This window comes from Lynx canadensis, chromosome C2 (assembly GCF_007474595.2).
Source record: "Lynx canadensis isolate LIC74 chromosome C2, mLynCan4.pri.v2, whole genome shotgun sequence".
In the NCBI taxonomy this organism is placed as follows: domain Eukaryota; kingdom Metazoa; phylum Chordata; class Mammalia; order Carnivora; family Felidae; genus Lynx; species Lynx canadensis.
In genome coordinates this window covers 91,860,814-91,885,997 of record NC_044311.2, presented here as the reverse complement: position 1 = coordinate 91,885,997, position 25,184 = coordinate 91,860,814, and the positions used below count along the sequence as shown (strand labels likewise).

Sequence of the window (25,184 nt, the reverse complement as noted above, 5' to 3'; positions counted from 1 at the left end):
TTTTATTTGAATTCCAGTTAACGTACAGTGTAACATTAGTTTCAGATGTAGAATCTAATGATTCATCACTTACAGACAACACCCAGTACTCACTCATCACATGTGCCCTCCTTAATACCCATCACCCTTTTAACCCAACCCCTGCCCACCTCTCCTCCTGTAATCCTCAGTTTGTTCTCTATAGTTAAGAGTTTGTGTTCTGGTTTGTCTCTCTCCCCCCTCACCCAAGTTCATCTGTTTTGTTTCTTAAATTTCACATACGAATGAAATCATATGGTATTTTCTTTCTCTGACTTATTTCACTTAGCATAATACATTCTAGCTCTGTCCATGTCATTGCAAATGGCAAGACTTCATTCCTTTAATGGCTGAGTGATACTCCATTATATATATGTACATACCACCTCTTCTTTTTTCTTAATTTTTTAAATATATGTTTATTTTTGAGACAGAACATGATCAGGGGGAGGGGCAGAGAGAGAGGGAGACACAAACTGAAGCAGACTCTGGGCTCTGAGTTGTCAGCACAGAGCCCAACATGGGGCTCAAACTCAGGAACTACAAGATCATGACCTGAGCCGAAGTTGGATGCTTAACCAACTGAGCCACCCAGGCGCCCTAACCATACCACCTCCTCTTTTCCATTCATCACTCAGAGGACTGGACATTTGGACTCTTTCCATAATTTGGCTATTGTCAACAATGCTGCTTTAAACATTGGTATACAAGGGGTACCTGGGTGGCTCAGCTGGTTAAGCGTCCAACTTCAGCTCAGGTCGTGATCTCACAGTTCGTGGGTTCGAGCCCTGCATCAGGCTCTGTGCTGACAGCTCAGAGCCTGGAGCCTGCTTTGGATTCTGTGTCTCCCATTCTCTCTGCCCCTCCCCTGCTCACTCTCTCTCTCTCTCTCTCTCTCTCTCTCTCTTAAAAATAAACATTAAACAAAATTAAACATTAAAAAAATTAAACATTGATGCACATGTATCCATTCCAATTAGTATTTTCATATCCTTTGAGTAAATATCTAATAGTGCAATTGGTGAATACTAGAGTAGTTCTATTCTTAATTTTGGGTGAGCCTCCATACCGCTTTCCAAAGTGGCTGCACCAGTTTGTATTCTCACCAACAGTGGAAGAGGGTTCCCATTTCTTCACATCCTTTCTAACATCTTTTGTTTCCTGTGCTATTAATTTTAGCCATTCTGACAGGTGCGAGAGGATATCTCATTGCAGTTTTGATTTGTATTTCCCTCATAATGAGTGATGTTGAGTATCTTTTCAGGTGTCTGTTAGCCAGCTCGAGGTCTTCTTTGGAAAAATATCTATTCTTGTCTCCTGCCCATTTTTTAACTGGATTATTTATTTTTTGAATGTTGAGTTTGATAAGTTCTTTATAGATTTTGGATATTAACCCTTTATCAGATATATCATTTGCTCTCCCATTCCAATATATTCTCCCATTCCAAAGGTTGCCTCCCAGTTTAGTTGAATGTTTCCTTCACTAAACAGAAGGTTTTTATCTTGATGAAGTCCCAATAATTTATTTTTGTTTTGTTTCCCTTGCCTCAGGGAACATATCTAGTAAGATGTTGCTGTGGCTGATATCAAAGGAGTTACTATCTGTGTTCTCTAGGATTTTGATGGTTTCCTGTCTCACAGGCTAAACAGCCAGTGTCCTGGTTAGTGGCCTTTAGCAGGTATCTCTGCACCTATGCTGAGGGGTGGGAGGAGGAAATGGGGCTGGCTGGTTATTTTACCCCCAGAGAAGCAATGCCTCCTGTCACAGATGTGCTCCACAGGGAAGGAACAGGCTCTCCCTGTGCCCCTTAGGTGATCCTCACATCATGCAATCTGCCCTGGAGTTGTTTTCCTGCCTTTGCTCCAGGAATAGGGCAGCATCCTCAGGTCTCTATCCCAGAGAAGCCCACAGACCTCTAAAACTCCAGTCTTTCAGCCCCCTGGTTGCAAAATTTCACAAAATTCAGCCCCATTCATTTTCACAGCCAATGGCTTTGGGAAATTGTTCTCCTCATACTTATCCCTGTGCACTCTACTCTCTCTTGGCTCTCTCTGCAACCAGGACTTCCTGTCCACAGCACCCATGTTCCATTTCTCCCCCAAACCTGGTCTCTGCACTTCCTACCTTCCTCAATAGTGGCCTCTTCTCTCCCTCTAGTTGTGCAGTTTATTCTGTCAGTTCTCAGAACAATTTGAGTATTCAGAATGATTTGACAGTTATCCAGCTCTGTTCAAGTGGTGAGACAAGCGTGGGATCCTCCTTCTACACTGCCAACTTAGCTCCTTCACAAGAAAACAAAAAAGATCTCAAACAAAACAACCTACCTTTCTACCTCAAGGAACTAGAAAAAGGACAAATGAAACCCAAAATTAGTGGAAGAAAGTAAATAAAGATCAGAGCAGAAATAAATGAAATAGAGACTAACAACACAAATCAAAAAGATCAAGGAAACTAAGAGCTGATTTTTTAAAAAAGAGAAACAAAATAGACAAACCTTTAGCCAGATTCACCAAGACTGAAAATCACAAGTGAAAGAGACATTATAACTGATGCCACAGAAACACAAAGGATCATGAGACCACTATTAACAATTGAATGCCAAAAGATTGGAGATTCTAGAAGCAGATAAATTTCTAGAAAAATACAACCTACCAAGACAATCATGAAGAACTAGAAAATCAAACAGACCAATTACTAGCAAGGAGATTGAGTCACTAATTTAAAACCTCCCAACAAATAAAAGTTTAGGACCAGATGGCTCCACTGCTGAGTTCTACTAAACATTTAAAGAATTGATACAATCCTTCTCAAATTCTTCCAAAAAATCAGAGTAGGGAAAATTTCCTAACTCATTTTTTCAAGGACACTACAAGAAAAGAAAGTTATAGGCCAACATTTCTGCTAAACATAAATGTAAAACTCCTCAACAAAATATTAGCAAGCCAAATTCAATAGTACATTGAAAGGATCTTATGATCAAGGGTAATATTCAAGTCAATGTGATTCATCATATTAGCCAAATGAAAAATAAAAATCCATCATCTCAATTGATGAAGAAAAAGCATTTGACAAAACTCACTATCTGTTCATAACAAAAACTACAACCAAGTGGGAATAGAGGGAATGTGCCTCACATAATAAAGATCATATGTGACAAGGCACAGCTAACATCATATTCAATGGTGGAAAAGTGAAAGCTTTTACTCCAAGATCAGAAACAAGACAAGAAAGACCGCTGTCACCACTTTTATTCAACATAGTACTGAAATACTCTCCAGGGCATGAAAAATAAATAAAAGGCATCCAAATAAGAACACAAGAAGTAAAATTGTGTATCTGCAGAATATATATGTATATATATCCATAAGGTCTCCACCAAAAAAATACTAAAACTAACAAATTCAGCAAAGTTACAGAATAGAAAATCAATATATAAAGCTCAGTTGCATTTCTATACACTAACAACAAACAATTAGAGAAATTTTAAAAATCCTATTTAGTTGTATCAAAAAGAATAAAATACTTAGGAATAAATTTAACCAAGGAGGTAAAAGATCTGTGCACTGAAAACTATAAGATATTAAGAATTAAAGACACGGGGCGCCTGGGTGGCGCAGTCGGTTAAGCGTCCGACTTCAGCCAGGTCACGATCTCGCGGTCCGTGAGTTCGAGCCCCGCGTCAGGCTCTGGGCTGATGGCTCAGAGCCTGGAGCCTGTTTCCGATTCTGTGTCTCCCTCTCTCTCTGCCCCTCCCCCGTTCATGCTCTGTCTCTCTCTGTCCCAAAAATAAATAAACGTTGAAAAAAAAAAATTAAAAAAAAAATAAAAAAAAATAAAAAAAAAAGAATTAAAGACACAAATAAATGTAAAGATATTTCATACTCATGGGTTGCAAGAATTAATATTGTTAAAATGTCCATACTGCCCAAAGCAATTTATAGATTCAGTGAAATCCCCCTTAAAATTCCAATTACATTCTTCACCAAAATAGAATAATCCTAAAAATGTGCATAGAACCACAAACGACTCTAAATAGCCAAAGCAATCTTGAGAAGGAAGAGCAAAGAGGCATCACACTTTCTGATTTCAAACTATATTACAAAGCTATAGCAATCACAGCAGTTTGGTATCAACACAAAAATAGACACAAATCAATGAAACAGAATAGAAAGCCCAGAAATACACACACACACACACACACACACACACACACACTCAATTAATTTACAACAAAAGAGCCAAGAATATACAATAGGGAAAGGATCATCTCTTCAATAAATGGTGCTAGAAAAACTGTACATCCACATGCAAAAGAATGAAACCAAACCACTATCTTACACCATGCACAAAAATCAACTCAAAATCGATTAAAGACTTGAACACAGACCTTTAACAATACAACTCCAAGAAGAAAACAGAGATGGTAAGCTCCTTGACATTGATTTTGGCATTTTTTTTATTTGAAACCAAAAACAAAGAAAATATATGCAAAATTAAGCAAAAATATGATGTAGTGAGACTACATAAAAATAAAAAGCTTCTGTATAGTAAAGGAAACCACCAACAAAATGAAAAGGCAATCTACTGAATGGGAGAAAGTGTTTGTAAAGTATATATCTGATAAAAGGTTAATATCCAAAATATATAAAGGATTCATATAACTTAATAGCAAAAAAACTCAGATTAAAAAAATGGGCAGAGGTGGGTGCCTGCCTGGCTCAGTCAATAATGCATGCAACTCTTGATCTAGGGGTTGTGAGTCCAAGCCCCATGGTGGATGTAGAGCCTACTTTAAAAAAAAAAACATGGGCAGAGGAACTGAATAGACACTTTTCCAAAGACAACATATAAATGGCCAATAGGTACATGAAACGGTGCTTAACATCACTAATCATAAGAGAAATGCAAATCAAAACCACAACGAGGTATCACCTCATACCTGCTATGGTATGTATCATCAAAAAGAATTAACAAGTGTGTTAAGAGTGTGGAGAAAAGGGAACCCTGTGTAGTGTGGGTAGGAATGTAAATTGGTGCAGCCACTATGGAAAACAGTATGGAGGTGTGTATTCACATTCCTGAAGACTCTAAGCCAAAGGTGGGTGACAACCCAGCAAGACCAAAGGAATGACCCAGAAACAGTGATCGAGATCTAGGTTTATTGGGGGCACTTACATACAGGGAGCCCAGGAGTGGCCAACTGAACAAAGCATCTGCTGCTGGAAACTAAACACAGCAAACTTTTATAGTGTAGCAATTATCCTAGGAATTCTCTGTAGCTTTGCCTTTCCTTGCACAGCAAATGTTCCAATGATATCAGAACCCACCACCTGGACATTTGCATTATCAAGGTGATACTCCAAGTTGGCCAGCCCTAGAGCCCCTGACCTGGAATGCTGAACAACATGTTTTCTACATATCTTGCTTATGGGAAATAACAGAGAGAAGACGGGATCTATACATTCTCAAGATAAAGATTAACAGCGGCATTAGGGTGTGCTTGTGCAAACCAGCCCTGGCCCTTAACACACAGGAGGTTCCTCAAAAATTAAAAATAGAACCACCATATAATCCAACAATCTCACTTCTGGGTATACATCCAAAGGAAATGAAAACAGGGTATTGAAGGACTGTCTGCAGTCCTATGTTCATTTCAGCATTATTCACAATAGCTAAGATAGGGAAACAACCTAAGGGCCTATAAATGCATGAATGGATAAAGAAGACATGGTATATATACACAATGGAATATTATTGAGCCATGAAAAAGATGGAAATCCTGCCATTTGCAAAAGCATGGATGGACCTTGAGGGCATTACATGAAGTGAAATAAGCCAGGCAAAGACAAATACTGCATGGTATATCACTTATATGATGAATATTTTTTTAAAAAGTTATAGAAACAGAGTAGAAAAGTGGTAACCAGTAGCTGAGGGTAGGGAAAATAGGGAAGGGTTTGTAAAAGGGTATAAACTTTCAGCTATAAGATGAGTAAGTTCTGAGAATCTAATGTAAAACATGATGACTATCGTTGACAACACAGTAATGTATAATTGAAATTTGCTAAGGGAGAACTTAATGTTCTCACAAAAAATAAATAAAGTGATGGGCATGTTAATTAGATAGTGGGAATACATTCCCAGTTTGTGTATATATATATATATATATATATATATATATATATATATATATCAGTGATGTACAATTTATTATTTTTTTAATGTTTATTTATTTTTGAGAGAAAGACAGAGTGTGAGTGGGGGAGGGGCAGAGAGAAGAGGAGACAGAATCCAAAGCAGGCTCCAGTCTCTGAGCTGTCAGCACAGAGCCTGACACGAGGCTCGAACTCATGAACTGTGAGATCATGACCTGAGCCAAAGTCGGATGCTTAACCAAAAGAGCCACCCAGGCACCCCTTGATGTATACTTTAAATGTTACAATTTTAAATGTCAGTTTTACCTCAATGAAGCTGAAATTTTAATAATAGTTATTTCAAGTTAAAGCATTCTATTCATCACCGACAAAGCCTAAGGCAATGGTTTCAGTAAGAAATTATTTTCCCTAAAACTGTAAAGTTAGTTTTAAACATCCACTTAAATGAACAAATTATAAGTTAAACTTTAAAAAACAAATGGTTAATTATTGAGAAATAAAGAGGAAGAAGCTCTTTGAAACTTTGCATTTCAGAGACTAACCATTAAACTCAAGGCATATAAACCTTTGCTCATTCAAAGCATTTTTAACTTTGACAACAAAAATATAGCCATAGAAGAAAAATATAGCTATAGAAGAATCAAATTAAAACTGGAGATAAAAATTAAGCTCATCAAGGGGAGGACTAAGATTCTGTCCATCCAGGTTTTCAGCTTAAAATTCTTCAGAAAAAATATTCTAAAAATAAGAGCTTAAAAACCTCAAAAAAAAAAAGTCAGCAAAAAAGTAGAGAATGTTGACAGTCAAAAAACACTAAAATAAAGACAAATTAAAAATTACATAAACCTTAGTTTTGGGATTATGATGGCAGACATGTCCTGCTGAACCAGGCCAGCAATAGCACAGCTCCTAGCATGTAGCTCCAGAATCATCAATGCTGAGTCACTGACTTTTTTTTTTTAGTAAAACATTAACTCCTGTGTGGTTGGACATTGTTTGGGGCTGCAAGCTTCTGAGTACACCTCATAGTTTCTCTCTGAGCTTCCGAACTTCCTAATATCCTTTAATAAATTCCTTTCCTGCTAAAACAAATTAATCAAGCAAACCAACATTAAGTCAATTAACAAAGCAACTTTTCCTCCAACCAACACATCATGTCTGAGGAAGGGGCAACTCTTTCCAACAGATGTATGGCTTATTTTTGCAATATATACCCCCAAAGTTGTCCTTTTTAATTCATTCTAGTTAGTGCCCGTGTTGTGTCAGATGTTGTTAGTGCCAGAAGTTGCTCTCAGTATTTTTGCTGTTTATAAGACTACATTTGATAGTGCAGGAGGGGTAGAGCTCTTGACTTCACCTTCCCTATGGCTAACTCATCAAGGGATATTTCTGTCTTTCCATCTGGGAGATCTAGGATTTCTGAAATCTGTGTTAATACGGAAGATGACTGGCCCCAAAAGACTTGGATCTCAATACGCATTACACAGGCTGCTCCTAAACCCTACTATATGTGTCTTCAAAACTTCTACCCCTTACCAAAATATTTTAAAGTGGCCCTGTGGCCCAGTTTTTAAGTATATACACAGTAAGTGAGAAAATCTGGATCAAAATTCTGCCCCCATGAATACTATTTATATATTATTAGATACTTTTCCAAACCCTTTTTTCTGAGCTTCAGTTTCCTCAGCTGCAAAATCAGGATAATAAAGGATCTACGCTGTAGGGCTGTTATTAACCTTAAATGGGTAGCGTTAGGGCTCAGTCAGTTAAGCAGCCAACTCTTGATTTCTGCTCAGGTCATTGTGTCACAATCACTGGGCATGGAGCCTGCTTAAGATTCTCTCTCCGCCTCTCCCATTTTTCACCCCCCCCCCAAAAAATTAAATGGGTAATGTTTATATAGTGTCTGGCATTTAAATATTTGATAAATGTTAACTCTCCTTTTTGAAAATAGTAAAAGAAACACTAATGCATATAAATGGTAAGACCTAATTGTCATGCTTGCACTAGCTCAAGGATATCCAGAAAAAGGACACTTTTCAAATTCTACAATACAGAAAAGCTATAATGGAGTGGACACTTAGTACCACATGGACATTAAACATGATTCTTCTCCATTTAACTCTATTATCCTTTGAATGTCCAAAGCACATTTTAAAATGTATTCTGAATATTGCAGAACTATGAGATGATGTTTCAAATATTATATATCAGGATTAAAAAAAAAGACCTATTTTTAGTGCTATTATTTACAGGTTTTTAAGTTATGTCACAACAGAGCTAAACTCATGAGCTCTAAGTAAATAGTACTATTTGTCTGGAATAAGAATGACAATAATAATTTTTGTTCAGAATTTACCATATACTAAGAAGTGTTCTGGCATGTGACACGAATTATTGCAAAATATCCGTGAAGTAGATAATATTCCCAACTTACAGAAAAGGAGATTAAAGTATGGAGGACTACAATAATTTGTATAATTTGTAAATGGTAGAATTAGGATTTGAGCCCAGGCAGTCTGGCTTAAGAGTCATTATTCTTAAGTACCATTTTCAACTGCACAGTAAGATACTTCCATTCTATATTTTAAACTCCAAGCACTTGAGTTGCTTCCAAAACTTATATAAATAGGTGCATATTTAAATTACACAAAAGAAAGTTGAATACTATAACCTATTTTGTACTGCCATTAAATGATAAAATACTTAATGGAGACAATAAATTTTAAACTATGTTAACAGTCAAATATTAAAAATGAACTTATGTTTAATAAAAATCGTATGAAGTTTTTGGCTAACTACTGAAAATGTGACTAACTCTTAAAATAGTGAGGACTTAGCCATCTTTATATGTTTTGAAAAAAATGAATTATCACTCTTCATTTATTAATCTACACATTCAGATTCCTTTATATATGAAGATTTAATTATGGTATTTATGCTGCCTTCTTCCTCCTGGTACAGATCATGTAAACGGACACTGCACAAGTCCAACCTCTCAGAGTTGCAGTTCTGGAAAACGTCTGTCTAGTGCTGATGTTTCAAAAGTAAATCGCTGGGGTCCTGGAAGACCACCATTTCGGAAAGCACAATCAGCTGCTTGCATGGAAATTTCTTTACCAGTCACAGCAGAAGGTAAGTTAAACATACAAATTTTTGTGGATACAATTAAAATTTGATATACCATAAAAATGGGAGCTAGAGGACAAGGGATGTAAATTACATGTAAAAGATATTTAAAACTATAGTCAGCTCTTAACAATGAGTAACTGAGAGATTGGTCAAACTGTGGCCATGATTCCAAATCCATTCCTCGCTACACCTCCTTCTTCATCTCTAAAACCAGGATGGCTCTGCTTATTGGTAGACACCTTCTCTTGTACAAAGGGAGACCTATGCTTTAATTTGTTCTCAAGACCCCCAGCAACAGAGTTTCCTTCCATCTCAATGGTGAGCTTTTAGTGTCTCTATCTGAAGTTATTTAATGTCTTGCAACCCTAATTTCCTCAACTGTCAAGTGAATGTGACCAAGAAAAAGGCAAGATCTTAAGTTCTTAAGTTTGCAATCTTCATCTTCATATGTTTTTTAAATGATTAAGTGCTTATTAGTGGAATGAGTATTGGAGCAGGGATTAAAGTATAAGAGCTAGAAGGCCAGAAAGTTTTAGACAGGGAGGAAAAAAGGAATCTTCTAACTTAGTGGCTACTGTCTTGCTGACAACTTTAGGGAAAGATATGGAAAAAAAAAATCTTAGGAAGATTTTCTATGGTAATTCTAGTCTATAAAGTAATTCCCCATTTACCACCCCTCAATAAATTTGATAGTAATGACCTATATTATTATTCAAAAATTTTAATTTAAAAACTATTTTAATTATTATACCATACTAAATCTGGTTCATTGACATGCAAATAATGAATTTATCTCTCTCATAGGTGTCTGTGAGTAACAACCTTGAATGTTGATACACTATGAATGAAAAAACTTTGAAAGCATTTTAGCTAGGATTTGTATAATAAAAGCAAAATGTAAAGGTTATAGAAATAGCACTCTTAATCACTGGCTTGAGAGTTGAGAATTTTGACTTTCAGACATTTCTGCCTCTAATTTGTACTGGATTCTGGGGAAATTGCTTAACTCTATATCTCGGTCTCTAAAGCTATAAAGTTATATAGATTATATCCAAGCTCCCTCTCATCTCTAAATTCTATTACGAATAATTATTTTTACAAACTTGCTGAGGGATATAAGGGGGAAATTAGGAATACTATATTTGTCTTTCTAGAAAAAGGATAATCTAAGGAACTTATATTTAACTCTTTTTATAAAAATGAGTCACACTTGTACCTATAAAGGAAGGAGTGAATATGTAGAAAAAAAGGAATATGAGGAACTTGTATTCCAGAGCAATTATAAGAACAAAACCTGCCTCGAATTCCTTTAACTGAGGATGAGTTTATGCTTGTTGAAGTGTGCACATGTATGAATGTTGATGAGCAGGAAAACTTACAACTATCCTGCTTCCTGTAGGTGGGCTGAAGCCCCCTCAGAAAGATTACCATTAACAATGAGATGGCACAGTCTATAGCTTCTGATCTGGTCCTAGGAAAAGTTACAACTGGATTTGGATTCAAGGTAGGTAACCTGAAAGTAGTTCAGGGATACGACATTTGTTCTTTGGCCTTGGTAAATACTCCAATTTTTACAACTATAGTTACTCCAAATATAGCAAAACCAAAAATTGTGTTAGTTAGGGACATGTATTCACCACAGAACATTTGTGACCTTTCAGGTAAGTAGTCATAATTTTGTCTGTAAGAGGGAATTGCCAAGAAATCATTAGGAATATTTTCAGTAATTGAGATACAGAAGCATAATTAAAATGGTACCAGAAATTCTTGTAACCTTTACTACTTAGACTAAATATTTTTTCCCCAGATTAGAAAATTTCAACTAATAGAGGAGGTAATGTAGGGGAAAAAACATGGTGACCTGTAACTCTAGAGTCCCAAGTTCTGGTCCCAGCTCTGCCTGAGTTTATGATTTATACTTCTGGACTTCAGTCTCTTCATTATCAAAATAAGCTGGTGAATTGGACAAGCTGTCTTCCAGATCAGTTAACAAGGAACCAAATTCTACTTCCCTCTCATAATTTTGTTTTTCATGTATGAAGTTTGACTTTACTTCTTATAGAAATACACTAACTTAATTTTTGTTCTTCTAAACATCCATAGAAAGCCGAGAGAATTCCTATAATCGTTCTAGAAGTTCGAGCATCTCCAGTATTGACAAAGATTCTAAAGAAGCAATTACAGCACTATACTTCATGGAGTCTTTTGCTCGGAAAAATGACTCTACAGTCTCCCCTTGTTTGTTTGTTGGAACTAGTCTGGGAATGGTGTTAATCATCTCCCTGAACATACCTTCAGCAGATGAACAAAGATTTACAGAACCAGTCATGGTATTTCCAAGTGGTAAGAGTTCTTATTTTATTCCTTAATTGCTATTTTTCACATTTTGACATAAGATAATGTATAACATTAATTTGTATTGATCTGGAAGACTATAAGCATTCTGTATGTTGGAAACTATTGAGAATTTCATAAATCATATACTACCCCAACATTTGTCATATAGCAACTTACCATTCATTAGGATAAAATAGTATAATCATTTCTATGGTAGTAAACTGTATAACTGCCCACCTAAACAATGCCTTGGGGAAAAAGTTTCTGAAAAGCACTAAGGAAAACCTTAATGCAAAAGTTAAAGTATTTAATGAAGTATTTCTCTAAAGTTCTAGGCCAGAGCAGAGCCTATATCATCCCTGACAAATTCAGAACAATTAAGCTAGAAGCACTACATAGCTTTCGAAAATCTTCAGTAAACTTTCCATCTTGTTTCAAAAGCATACCACACAATTTCTTTCCCTTTTATCCTAGCACCTGAAGAATTTGACCTAAGTTATGAGTACTATTGCTAAAGCATATGTTCTTCTTAAAGCAAAGTATAGGGGCGCCTGGGTGGCGCAGTCGGTTAAGCGTCCGACTTCAGCCAGGTCACGATCTCGCGGTCCGTGGGTTCGAGCCCCGCGTCGGGCTCTGGGCTGATGGCTCAGAGCCTGGAGCCTGTTTCCGATTCTGTGTCTCCCTCTCTCTCTGCCCCTCCCCCGTTCATGCTCTGTCTCTCTCTGTCCCCAAAATAAATAAACATTGAAAAAAAAAAAAAAAAAGCAAAGTATATTCTTCCTACTTGAATTATCTTTTTTTCTTTTCAAAGAGATGAATGTGATTCCTCACACAATTCCTTTGAACATTTAAAATTTTGTTCTCAGTAACTTTTGCTTTGTATTTCCTATGTATGATAAGAAATGTTTTTCAGACAGTTTTTAGGTAAAAAAATAAAAAAGGAATTTTATTAATATATAGGATAAGGAATTTTATTTTAAAAGAATACATATATATGGTATGCCAGGTTAGAGAGAGTTTTGTTTTCTTAACTGGTGTACTAAATTCTTATAGATATTTCCTTAATGTAGGTGGAATAGTCAGCTCTCTCCTAGTGTGGCAAATTTAGATAAACGTATTTATGTGTATGTGTATGTGTTAAATAACAGAAGTTGATCTTCTCACACTTCTGGAGACTAGAGGGCCAAGATTAAGGAGTCAACAGATTTGGTTTCTTCTGAGGCCTCTCTCCTTGGCTTGCAGATCACCAAAGGTGCCATGTGTTCACATGGCTGTCCTTCAGTGTGCATGTACCCCTAGTGTCTCCCTGTGTATGCTAACTTTTTCTTAGACAGACACCAGTTTGGATTAGGGGCCACCCTAACAACTTCCTCTTAATCACTTCCTTAAAGGTTGTACCTTCTGAGGTACTGGGTTCTAGGCCTTCAACACATGAATTTGGTGGAGACACAATTCAGCCCATAAAATGCATTGTATTTTAAAAGTTAATCTGCTAGGATCACTGTATTTTAATTGTAAACATATTTCACGATGAGAAAACATCTTTTACTACATTCCTTATTTTAAGGAAATATGCCCAATTCTCTTATATTGGTTGAGTTAAAGCCAGATTAGTGAGGTCATAATGAATTATTAAACATTAATTCAATCCACTATTTAACTCAATAAATCGTTATACATATTGGACACCTAATATGTGCCAGGCATTCCTCACAAGTTTAAAGGTGAAAATTTATCTCTTGTGTACAAAAGTTTACAACCATAAGTGAAAGACAGTTTTTTAAGAGATATTCTAAAAAATGTGGTTTTCTATTTCACAAGCTTAGAAATAAACATTCTCTGGAACTGACTTAACAGATCTCTCAATATTGTAGGGAAGTCCTTTAGCATTCTTAGCAAACAGACATAGACTAAAAATGATGGCAAATTACAAAATAAGTATAGATTTAACTTAATAATGTGGTATCTAGTTAGTAAGTAGTTGCAAAGCTTTTCCTCATCTAGTTAAAGATATATAATGGGAACCTGTCTTCTCCAATTTTCTATGTCATTATTCTCCTGTTCCTTCCAGACTTTAGTTAATATCAATACCAGCTCACCAATTGTAACAAATGTACCACAATGTATAACAAGATGTTAATAAAGGACAAAGGGGTCATATGGGAGCTCTCTGTACTACTTGCTCAATTTTCTGTAAACCTACAAGTGCTCTAAAAAAAAGTATTTTTTTAAAAAAGAGGTATACAATAGAGAAAACTATGAAGCTGGTTTCCAATGTGTTTTACAAATAACCATGGAAAAGAGAGAAAGCCTAATTAGAAGATCATGAGACTTACTATGAACAATTATATGCAAATAAACCAGACAACCTAAAAGAAATGGATAAATTCCTGGAAACATATAACATACCAAGACTGAATCATAAAGAAATAAAAAGTCTGAACAGATCTATAACTACTAAGGAGATTGAATCAGTAATCAAAAACCTCTCAATAAAGAAAAGCCAACTCTTTTTTTAAGGAATCTTTTCACTTTAATTTACTGTGGTTGTCTTGACAGCAAATTCTATTCAATGATATGGAAATTTGAACTGTACTCAATCATTGAATTTTAGAGTGGAAAAGCACCTTAAGGTTATCCATTCCCTGTAGTTATGCCTTAGTCTGTATCAGAATCACTTGGAGGGTTTGTTACAACACAGATTATTGGTCCCCACCCTCAGAGTTTCTAATTAAACAGGTCCGGGGTGGGGTCTGAGGATTTGCATTTTTAACAAGCTTCCAGGTGATGCTGATTCTACAAATGCCACTTTACATAGGCTAGGATGGAAAAATCTACAATTCTTTACTCCTGTGCAGGGAAAAAACACAGTGCTTCCTCCTTCTGTGTGTTTCTTCTGTGTGCCTCTTTCAAACTGCTTCCACACTCACAACACTTCTGACACCACATGTGGAGAGGTTTTTCCCCATAAGAAGCAGGTCTTTGCAACACCAGCTGGGTGTCCCACAGTTTAACTCAATTCTGACACTATCTGGAGATAATTGTCAGATTCCACAGGTTAAGAACTCATTCCCACAAAACTGCTCCCTCTCCTTCCTTTAGATGTCAATCACCAGTCTAGTTTGTCACCTGTGCTTCTGACACATTGGCTATAAATCTGAGGTTCCCACAACCCCCTCTTTGGGTTCAATTAATTTGTTAGAGTGGCTTACAGAACTCAGGAAAACTGTTTACTTACCATTTACCAGTTTATTATGAAAGGATACAGATGAACATCCACGTGGAAGAGATGCGTGGGTAAGGTATGTGGAAAAGAACACAGAGTTTCCATACCCTCTCCAGGAGCGTCAGTCTCCCTGCGCTAACACCTGTTCACAAACCCGGAAGCTCTTCAAAGCCCTTCCTTTTGGGTTTTTATGGAGGCTTCATTACTTAGGCATGATTGACTAAATCATTGATCATTGGTTGAATTCAATCTCCAGGCCCCTCCTCTCCGGAGATTGGGAAGGGATGGGACTAAAGGTACCAACCCTCTAAACACAGCTGGTTCCTCTGGCAACCAGCCCCTATCCTTGGGTAAGATCCAAAAGTCACCTCATTAACATAATAAAAGACACCTGTGTTTTTCTCCTCCTTGAGGAAATTCCAAAGGTTTTAGCAGCTCAGTGCCAGATACAGAAAAAAGACCAAAATAAATGTTTATTATAAATCACAATATCACACATGCAAATTCAGCTTAATTACAATCCTGGTTAAATTTATTTCTCCCTGCTTATTTATATGCCTGTGCAGCTGAACATGGCTGGAGAAAAACATAACCACAATAAATAGTCTCATTTTGAAATAAATCACCAATAACTTCAAGTAGGTTCCTATGCTGCTGGGTAATATCCTCTCTCCCACACTCTCAATCATATATTTTCTCCACTCTCCTCAAACCTCAAATACCTCCTCCACTATTTTCAATGTCAGCTAATGACCATGTGTCCTCTTTTACTGAGAAAATTGAAACAAGCAGATAACTTCAAACACCACATCTACCAACCTGTCTGCTTATATCTCCATGGTCTCTGTATTTTCTCCTGTTATTATGACTAAACTGTGTAAGCTCCCAACTTGGCCAACTTCTCTATTTGTATACTCAAAGTCAATCCAGCAACTTTTCCTGTTTCCTTTATACCTAATTGTGTAATTATAGTTATAATAAATACTTATCTTTCTGCTAGATCAGCAAATAAACATGCTGTTCTTTCTCCCATTAAAGGAGAAAAACTTGGGGTGCTTGGCTGGCTCAGTCGGTACAGCATGCAACTCTTGATCTTGGGGTCGTGAGTTTGAGCCCCACAGTGGGTGTAGAGATTACTTAAAATCTAAAAGTAAATGAGTAAATAAAAGAGAGACACTCTGTCTTGAATCTATCCCTCTATAATGCTCCATTTCATTTCTTTTTCTTTAATGCAAAATCTTTGAAATGTTTTTGTTATATTCATGATTTCCAATTTTATTCTTTCATTCTCTCTGGGCTCCATTCTAAACAAGCTTTCTCCCATACCAATCAATAAAAACCTTTGTCTGGTCACCACTGACCTCATGGCTCAATCCAATGGTCAGTTGTCAGGCCATGTATTACTTGACATATCAGCAACATATTACCAAGTTTACCGTTGTCCCTATCTTAAAAACACTTCACTTGGATTCCAGAACAGTATATTTGCCTACTTTTCCTCCTACCTTTGTAGCCATTCCTTCTCAGTCCACTTTACTGGTTCCTCCTCATTTCACTAGACTTAAAACATAAGAATGCCCAAAGACGGACTCAAACCTTTTCTACTTTCTATTTACATTCGAGGACAAAATGACTTTAAACCTGCCTCATGACTTTAAATGCCATTGAAAATCTAATGGGTTATATATTTTTTATTTATAGTCTGGAATTGTCTCCAAATTTCTGACATAGATATCCAGTTACTTGACATCCACTTGGATTAATCGTCTCAAACTTACCATGTCCAAAATCGAGTTCCTGGTTTCCTTTCCTTTCTCCCATATTCATTACCACATCTGTTCATGACAATTCCATCCTTCCAATTTCTCTCGTCAGTAACATTAGAATCATCCTGGACCACTGTTTCTTTCACACTCTGAATCTAATTTATTAGCAAATTCTGTTGGCTTGACTTTTATAGTATCCTCAGATTCTGACCATTGCTTACTACTTCTATTGTTACCACCTGATTGGAAGAAACTTTTATCCTTTCCTTGCCTTGATTTATTGTAGTAATCTCTTAACTGTTCTCCCTTTGGAATATGGCCAGCAGAAAGAGTGATCATGTTAAATGAAAATTAGATTACATCACTCTATTCTCAGAATCTTCCTTATACCAAGTAAAAGTCTGAGTCTTTACTGTGTTCTACAAGACCCTTTATAACCTGGATCCATCTCTGATCTCTCTGATCTCATCATCTCTAAGTCTGCCCTTTGCTGCTCTAGAAAGTCAAGATCTGAAAAGAGTTTGAGATTTTACTTTATTTGCAAGCTAATAAAGTTAGGTTTCCAGTTTTATGAATGTTGATAGAAGATAAAAGACTCCTGGCTCAGAGATGAAAGATAATCAGATATCTGACCAGTAGTCAGTATATCAGCATTTTGTGCTGGTTTCCTGAGTCCTGATTCTCACAGTATGAAGCAAAGAAGCCTTCTCTTCTATATTAGTCTGCTCAAGACACCATAACAAAATACCACAGAGAGGGTGGCTTAAATAACAGAAATTTATTTTCTCACACTTCTGCAGACTGAAAATCCCAAACCAGTGTCCCAGCAATGTTGGTATCTGGTGAGAGCTCTCTCTTTGAGTTGTAGACAGCTGCCTGTACACTGTGTTCTCATAGTGTTTCTTCTGTGTCCAGAAAGAGTGAACAAACTCTGGTGTCTCTTGTTTTAAGGACACTAATTCTATCAGATCATGGCCCTACCCTATGGCCTCATTTAATCTTAGAGGCCCCATCTCCAAGTACATCCACACTGGGGGTTAAGTCTTCAACCTAAGAATTTGAGAGCGGGGACAGGTAGAAACATTTAATCCGTAACACCTTCTACTCTATTAAAATTTAATCATACCTTTTCCCTAGAGTTCTTATCTCCTTTCCTGCTTTATTTTTTTCCTTAGTATTTATCAGTGTCTAATATCTCAAATATATATACTTAATTATCATATATGGTCTATCTCTATCATCTAAAATAAACTCTAGGAAAGTAGAGATTTATCTCTGTTTTATTCACTATTATATTCCCTAAAACAGAACCTAGAACACATAGTAAGTCCTCAATAAATATAAGTGAAGGTTGTAGTGGGGTAGGCTGCCATTGTGGAAAGCTGGAGTAAGGTATACTTCCAGCCAGTGAGACCTCCTTCAAGAGGAAAGTCCTAATTACTTGTGTGGTGAATTATTTACCATAGACTGAACTGTGAAGATCTTATTATATAGGACCTTAAATTTAAGCTTACTTTGCAATGAAGTGTATTTCTGAAATAGTAGTGGCTTACAATTTGGACTTAAGTTTTTGTTTTTGTTTTTTTTTTTAAGTTAGGAAAGATTAATGGCAAGTCATAAAGATTAATAATACATATTTGAAAAAATTTAAACCCTGTATAAACCTAATGGACAGAATATAATCAAAGCATTTTTTTTATCACAAATTAGGAGACAAAGCAGCTGTTTTGGCAAGGGCAGATTATTGAGAAATTGTCATTTTGATGCTGACAGTTTGTAAGCATCAGGTATAAGTAAAATGGCTTCCAAAATGTAGATTTCTTATCTTTTTAACCTACCTTAGGGTATCTCTAAATTGAGGGTGCTAAGATATTTATAATTAGAAGAGTTATCCCATGACAGGTAATTAAGGAAATGTGGCTTTATAGAAGAATGAATCCTAGATGAATTCTAATTAAATCACTTGTCATAGCTTTGGAAATCCCCCCCGCCCCCCCCCCCACCCTGCTTCCGGAACACTGGGAGAGCTGTTCTTTTATTCCTTGATGAAGTGCCCAAACCCTGCTCTCCTAACTTCAGTTCCCTTGTAGGACATTTGCAAAATTCTTCTTTTTAAGGTGGATTTTAAAACACAACTGGGATGTTAAATCATCTAAACACGTTATTTTAAATTTGATTAAGCACTTTAAGTTATAAAGTACTTTAAATGGAATGTATATTTATTATCCTTCCTTTTACAAGTGTCTGTCATATGTACACTTTTGAGGCAATATTAGCCTAGGTTAATCCCCTTACTCTCTCTACATGATGTCAGAGGACAAAGGAAAAAAAAGGCTCTTGGGCATTGCTTACAGGAGTCTGGTAATGTCCCAAAGTCAATCTGTCACAAGTTGCCTCCCAAGTTTTATAATATCCTGTTTATAATATCCTGGACTGGTAAAAATAGCCCATAGGTAATAATTTGGCATGGATATTCAAACTTGGAGAATCCAGGTGAGTAAACTTCTTTTCTATATAAACATGCATAAGCCTGTGTAAGAGCCAAAGGAAGTTTTTTTTTTTTTTTCTAATACAATCAAAATTGCTAGCATGAACTCTATATGTCAAAATTTCATGAAATTTATTCCAGGTGTTCAATTTCAGAAGAAGAAACCGTTTTCTAGTAAATGAGCCTAAGAAATAAGGAAATAGAATCAGATGGCATGATTTTTTTCAGTTGGAGTTATTTCAATAAATGAAAATTATAAATGTTCTAAAATTTGCTTTTAAAAAAAGGATTTTAAGGGAGACTATATAGTATAGCAAAAGAATACTGGATTAGAAATTAGGAAATGTGAATTCTAGTCCAGGCTCGACAACCAACCTGCCATCTGACATGGCCCAAATCTGGGCCTCCATCTTCTCATTAATAAAATGAAAGGATTTGGGTGCTTGGCTGGCTCAGTTGGTAGGGTGTATGTGACTCTTGATCTTGGTAAGTTTGAGCCTTACATTGGGTGTAGAGACTACTTAAAAATAAAATCTTAAAAGTAAATAAATAATAAAATGCAAGGATTTGACAAGTTGATGTCTTAAGCCCCTTTTAGATCTAACATTCTATGTTTCCAAGTTATTGCAACTGATGAACTCGCAAATCTACTGATTTATGTATATTACTGCAATATTGTGGCACTATAAATTATAAATAATTATAATATAAAGCATTTATTGCCCGTGAATAACAGCTGTTTTAGAAAGAATTTCACATGCCAGTGATATGAAATTGTTTTTATAGGTACATTCCTCTCACTGAAAGGAGCTGTGCTAACATTCTCCTGTATGGACCGAACTGGTGGATTAATGCAACCGCCATATGAAGTTTGGAGGGATCCAAACAACATAGATGAAAATGAAAAATCTTGGAGAAGGAAACTGATCATGAACTACCCCTCTCCATCCCAAGAAACAGGAGATCATCAGTATACAGTAATCTGCTCAGAAAAACAAGCCAAAGTCTTCTCACTGCCTTCTCAGACTTGTCTTTATGTTCATAACATCACGGAGACATCTTTTATACTGCAAGCAGACGTGGTGGTCATGTGTAACAGTGCCTGCTTGGCATGCTTTTGTGCCAATGGGCATATCATGATAATGAGGTACTTGCCTTCTTTATAAATTGTCTGGTAATCACAACAGTGTGAATAAGGTACAATTTTGAAAAGTATATGTGTAATGTGCAATCAAGAAGCAAACTGAGATCATTCTTTCATTATGTTTGTGAATGTTTTATTGTTTGACAATTTGAAGAAACTCTGGTTTTTTTTTAAATTTTTTTTGTTAAAATTCTTTGCATTCTGAATGAAATACATATATTTTAATTGATTTCAAGGAATCTAAGGAAAGACTGATTTTTCTGGTCATTCACACAATTCAAGCATTTATTGAACGTATGTACCTCCCATATACTATGCTAGTCATGAAATATAAAAATGAATAAGCTATAAGGAAAAGAAATTAACTTACTTTTACTATGTTTTATAGTCCACATAAGTATTTTACATACAGAATTTAATTTGATCCTTATGGTTTCTGTAGAACATAGGAAAACAAAGTATTATTTGCATCCTCCATTTTACATATGTTAATAAATTAAAGTTTAAATCACCTCAGGTTACAAGTCTAGGAAACAGTGAGACCAGCACTGAACAGTATACTAAAAGTCATCACTACAACTGAAATATAACACTGTGTAAGTTTAAGGTATACAGCACAATGATTATACACACACACACACACACACACACAATATATATAATAGTAATTTCACTCTATGTGTGTGTATGTGTGTGTATATATATATATATATATATATATACATATATACATATATATATGACTACCACAATAACATTAGTTAACACATCCATCACTTCACATAGTTACATTTGTGTGTGTGTGTGGTGAGAAGTTTAAGATCTAATCTTCTAGCAATCAAGTATACAATACAGTATTGTTAACTATGAGTCACCATGCTGTACATTAGACCCCCAGAAGGTATTAATCTTGTAACTGTAAGTTAATGCCCTTTGACAACCTTAATAATGTGCTATCAGCTGAGAGATTTCATTATACTGTTAGTAAACTAGAATAAAATTCATGAGACACAAAATTAATTACCTAGTTATTTTATGAATTCAACAAACATTTAATAGATATAACCTATGTAGAAGTCACTGTCATTCATTTTAATACATCACCTGGTTCTAAAAATCATTGAGACAGTTAAGCATTATACTAGGCCTATGAAAGATATAAAAATTAGTAAAAACATAGTCCTAATCCTTAAAAAGCTTACTATCAAATTGGGGAGATAAGACAGATACACAAATAATGATAACACAATGAACATGTATATTCCAACAGAGGAAATATAGGATTGAATCTTCTAGTCACAAACTAAGTTCTCAGAATCAAAGTCACGAGATAGTTGGTATATGTTATTAAATACAAGATGTTGGGAGGAACGTAAACTGGAGAGAAAGATTGGGGTAAATTATTGAGGACCTGTAATGGCAGGCTAATGAGTTTGATATTAATCAGTTAATAGGAAATACTGTTTTTAAAGCTGAATTTAACTTTCTCTAGCTATACATCGGGAAATACATATAAAAGAAGAGCTTGAAATGGTCTTCTGAACTAAAGTTTTAGGTATCTCGAAAGCAAGGTGGAAACAGATGTGAGGCATAATTGAGGAAAACTTGCTAAATATAAAACTGATTGTGAAAGGTAATGGAGGCCATTAAATCACAGGATTAGAAGAGAATTTAACTGAAAATATTTAATGAACCTGGGTAGCAGCGATGTCATTAAAACAGGAAATAAGAGAATTTGGAAAAGCTGAAAATGAGAAATTTGAGAATAAATTCTTGAAATATGAGGTGTTTTTAAGTGATCCCACAGAAGTTAGGCAAGCAATTTTAGGTTTGGACTGTTAGAAAAATATGGAAGATCCAGCTCTGTTAGTCATCTATATAAATGCATTAGTGAAAGTTACAGCAGTGAATGAGATCATCAAAGAAGATAGTATAAAAAGAACGGAGAAATAGACTGATCTGGGTACAAAAACTTGGGGATATCTCTATATTTATGTAGTAAAATAAAAACAAAATCCAGCAGAGGATATTGAGAAGAAGTCATCAGAGATATAGGAAAAGGAGAAGAATAACTTCGTGAAATAAAAAGGATAGAAGAGTATCCAAACAAAAATAGAAGACCACCAAGAAAACGTCAAGAGGTAGTCAGATATAGCAGAGAGGCCAAAGAATTTGAGTAGAAGAAAAAACACTAGGCCTGGCCTGGCAACTAGTAGGGTATTAGTGATCCTTGCAAAACAAATCTTAGAAGCATAGTGGAGGCAAAAACAAAATTTTCAATGGAGAAAGAGACAGTGGTATAGATCAAAAGTTGACAAACTACAGCCAACAGGCCATATCTATCCTGCCCTTCCTGTAATCTGATATTGTACAGCTGGCAAGCTAAGAATGGATTTTACATTTTAAAATGTTGAAAAAAATCAAAGAGAATATTTCATAATATGTGAAAATTACATGAAATTAAAATTTCAATGTTCATAAATTGTTTTTGGAACACAGCCACACCCATTTGTTTACATATTGTCTAGCTGCTTTTGCATGACAAGGCAGAGTTGAGTAGTTATAACAGACTATATGGCCTACAAAGCCTACAATATTTACTATCTGGCTCTTTAATAAATGTTTGCCAACCCCTGGTATAGATTATTTTTTCAGGAAACTTTGTGGTAAAAAGATAGATGAGGGACAGGAAAGTAGTTCAAGAGCAAAACTTGGCTTTCGAGAGTGTTTTCATTGTTAGATTTTCTTTAATAGAGGAGACATGTAAGCCAAGGAAAAGTAGCTACATAAAGTTTAAAAAAAATAAAAAAAATCATTTACTGTCTACTCATTCTCTTAGATATTTCTGGTTCTGTCTCTGTTTCTCTGTTTCTGTTTCTCTTTCTCAAACTATTTTTCAGTATTTGTCATGAAAATCATTCCAGTCTTGTTTGAAAATGAGGACTTAACTCCTAGACATGCCTTAGTTTTGAGGGAAAAAAAAAATGTGTATCACACATACCCTCTCCTCCCCAAGCTCACATTTAGTCACTCAAAATTTTTCTTTTAAGTTAAAAGACGTTAAACTGTTGTCACAATTGAAATTTTTAGTTTGATAGTGATTACTTACCTTGTTTTTGCAAAATTTTAGTGAGTCTCGTTTTCTCAAATGATACTGAGTATATCTGAAAATTAATTTCCATTTAAATAAATATGTGCTGCCATCTACATTTATGAGGAGGGAAATTGCTTGAAAAATGAAAAATAGAGAGTTTAAAAAACAGCAGGAGTCATAGCAACAGGAGAATTAAGATGCTATCTCTGTCTTCCTCTGCTCTATGTAAAAACTGGTTTACATGGTAATGGCTACTTTAATATTAATTATGTCCTAGTGGAAAATCTTCATGTGTTCTTGAGGATCTCAAAAATATTTGGAAGGAAATTACCTTGGGATGATTTTAGTAATATATATAAAATGTAGCTTGAAGAACTGAATCCTTCAAATTGGCATGCTCCTGACTTTGATCATCTTCCCATGCTAAGTATTTTCCTAGATATTTCCAGATCCTATCAGAAATTAACTCTACTGAGTCCATTCTTCTCAAGACCTAGTTTTCTGATAGTTGGCAGGTAGCTGATTGCTTACATGCTAATGTACCCAAACCTAGAAAGTAGTAGAAAGGGATACAAGAGTCTTATCTATAAATGTGTTCTCAAACTGGGCTTTTAGTGAAAACCATTGTTAGTTACGTGATACTATTTCCTTATAAAGTGTCCCTGCACAGAAAAAAATCTATTTTTTCAACTTTAAAAGCACTTGGTTCCTGGTTCTTAGCAAGTAAATTACTTTTTGCCATTTCCAACCTGAAGTAATTAAACCATTTTTGTTTTCTTCGCTTACTTTTATTATGCTACATAAACAATGTAGCTTATCAGAAAAGTCCATTGGAATCCCTTCCCCACCGCCACCCATTAATTTGACAGAATCTAGCATGGAAGTCTGTTTAACCGGGCTTGTTTTGGCTCACAGCCTACAGACCTCAATTACTTGAAATGTCATAACATATTAAGTCTTTGAAATCCAGTACATATTTTACACTTACAGAATACCTCAGTTCATGCAAACCACATATCAACTGCTCAATAACCATATGTAGCTAGTGGCTACCATATCGGACAACATAGTGCTAGAACCTCATGGAAAGCTTTTTCCAACCGTGCACATTTCAGATCCCATTCTATATTGTAAAGTTCTAGGGCTTAACTTGTAATAACAAACTACTTTCATAAGAGAAATAAGTACGTTTTTTTCAAGGTACTGGTTTTATGATCTGGGATAATTTAAAATCATCATGAACACCAGAATCAGTTGAACAATTTGAAAGCTGGAGATTTAATGACAAGTCTCTTTTTATCCTTTTGGTATTAGAGGTGTGATTTAAAAAGCAATGAGACCAGTTTCTTCAGTAGTTTGCAAAACTGGCTCTTGTGGCCATATCCAAAGGGACATTCTGATGAATATTTAAGCAAAATTTTGGGCTACCACATAAGGATAAGATTATAGCTATTTGGTAAGACACTGGAGATGAGTGGTATTCATTTAGCTATGCCTAATTCTGATCTATTATTTGTAACTTATTCTCATTCCCGTACAGCCCTAACCATGTTTATTTACTAAGCATGCCTTCAGTGCAGATGTCCTAAGTCATAGGTAATTTTTATTTCCTGTGTGTAGAGGGAGTAGAGGAATGGGGAGCAAAGCCACTCCATGGCCAGGCACAGTGAACTGGATCCATTCCATGTCTTCCTCAGTGCATAACCTCCTCAGACTCAGGAGTTTTGCCTTAAAGGAGACAGTAGACCAAGTACTTTCTAGTGGTGATGTTTCTCCCATAACCAAAGACTGCAACCTTTGGTTGCAGGAACCTGTGAAATGCT

General features: G+C 35.7%; 1 protein-coding gene across 1 annotated transcript in view; it reads left to right on the top strand.

Annotated features, from left to right (window-relative positions):
• The window catches only part of STXBP5L (syntaxin binding protein 5 like), a 390,498-nt gene that overhangs the window by 359,461 nt on the left and 5,853 nt on the right, over positions 1-25,184 (top strand). Inside the window, exons 22-24 of the mRNA XM_030330346.1 lie at positions 9,139-9,309; positions 11,410-11,649; positions 19,910-20,270. Of these exons, the coding sequence (XP_030186206.1) occupies positions 9,139-9,309; positions 11,410-11,649; positions 19,910-20,270 (772 nt within the window). The remainder of the gene's footprint in view (positions 1-9,138; positions 9,310-11,409; positions 11,650-19,909; positions 20,271-25,184) is intronic.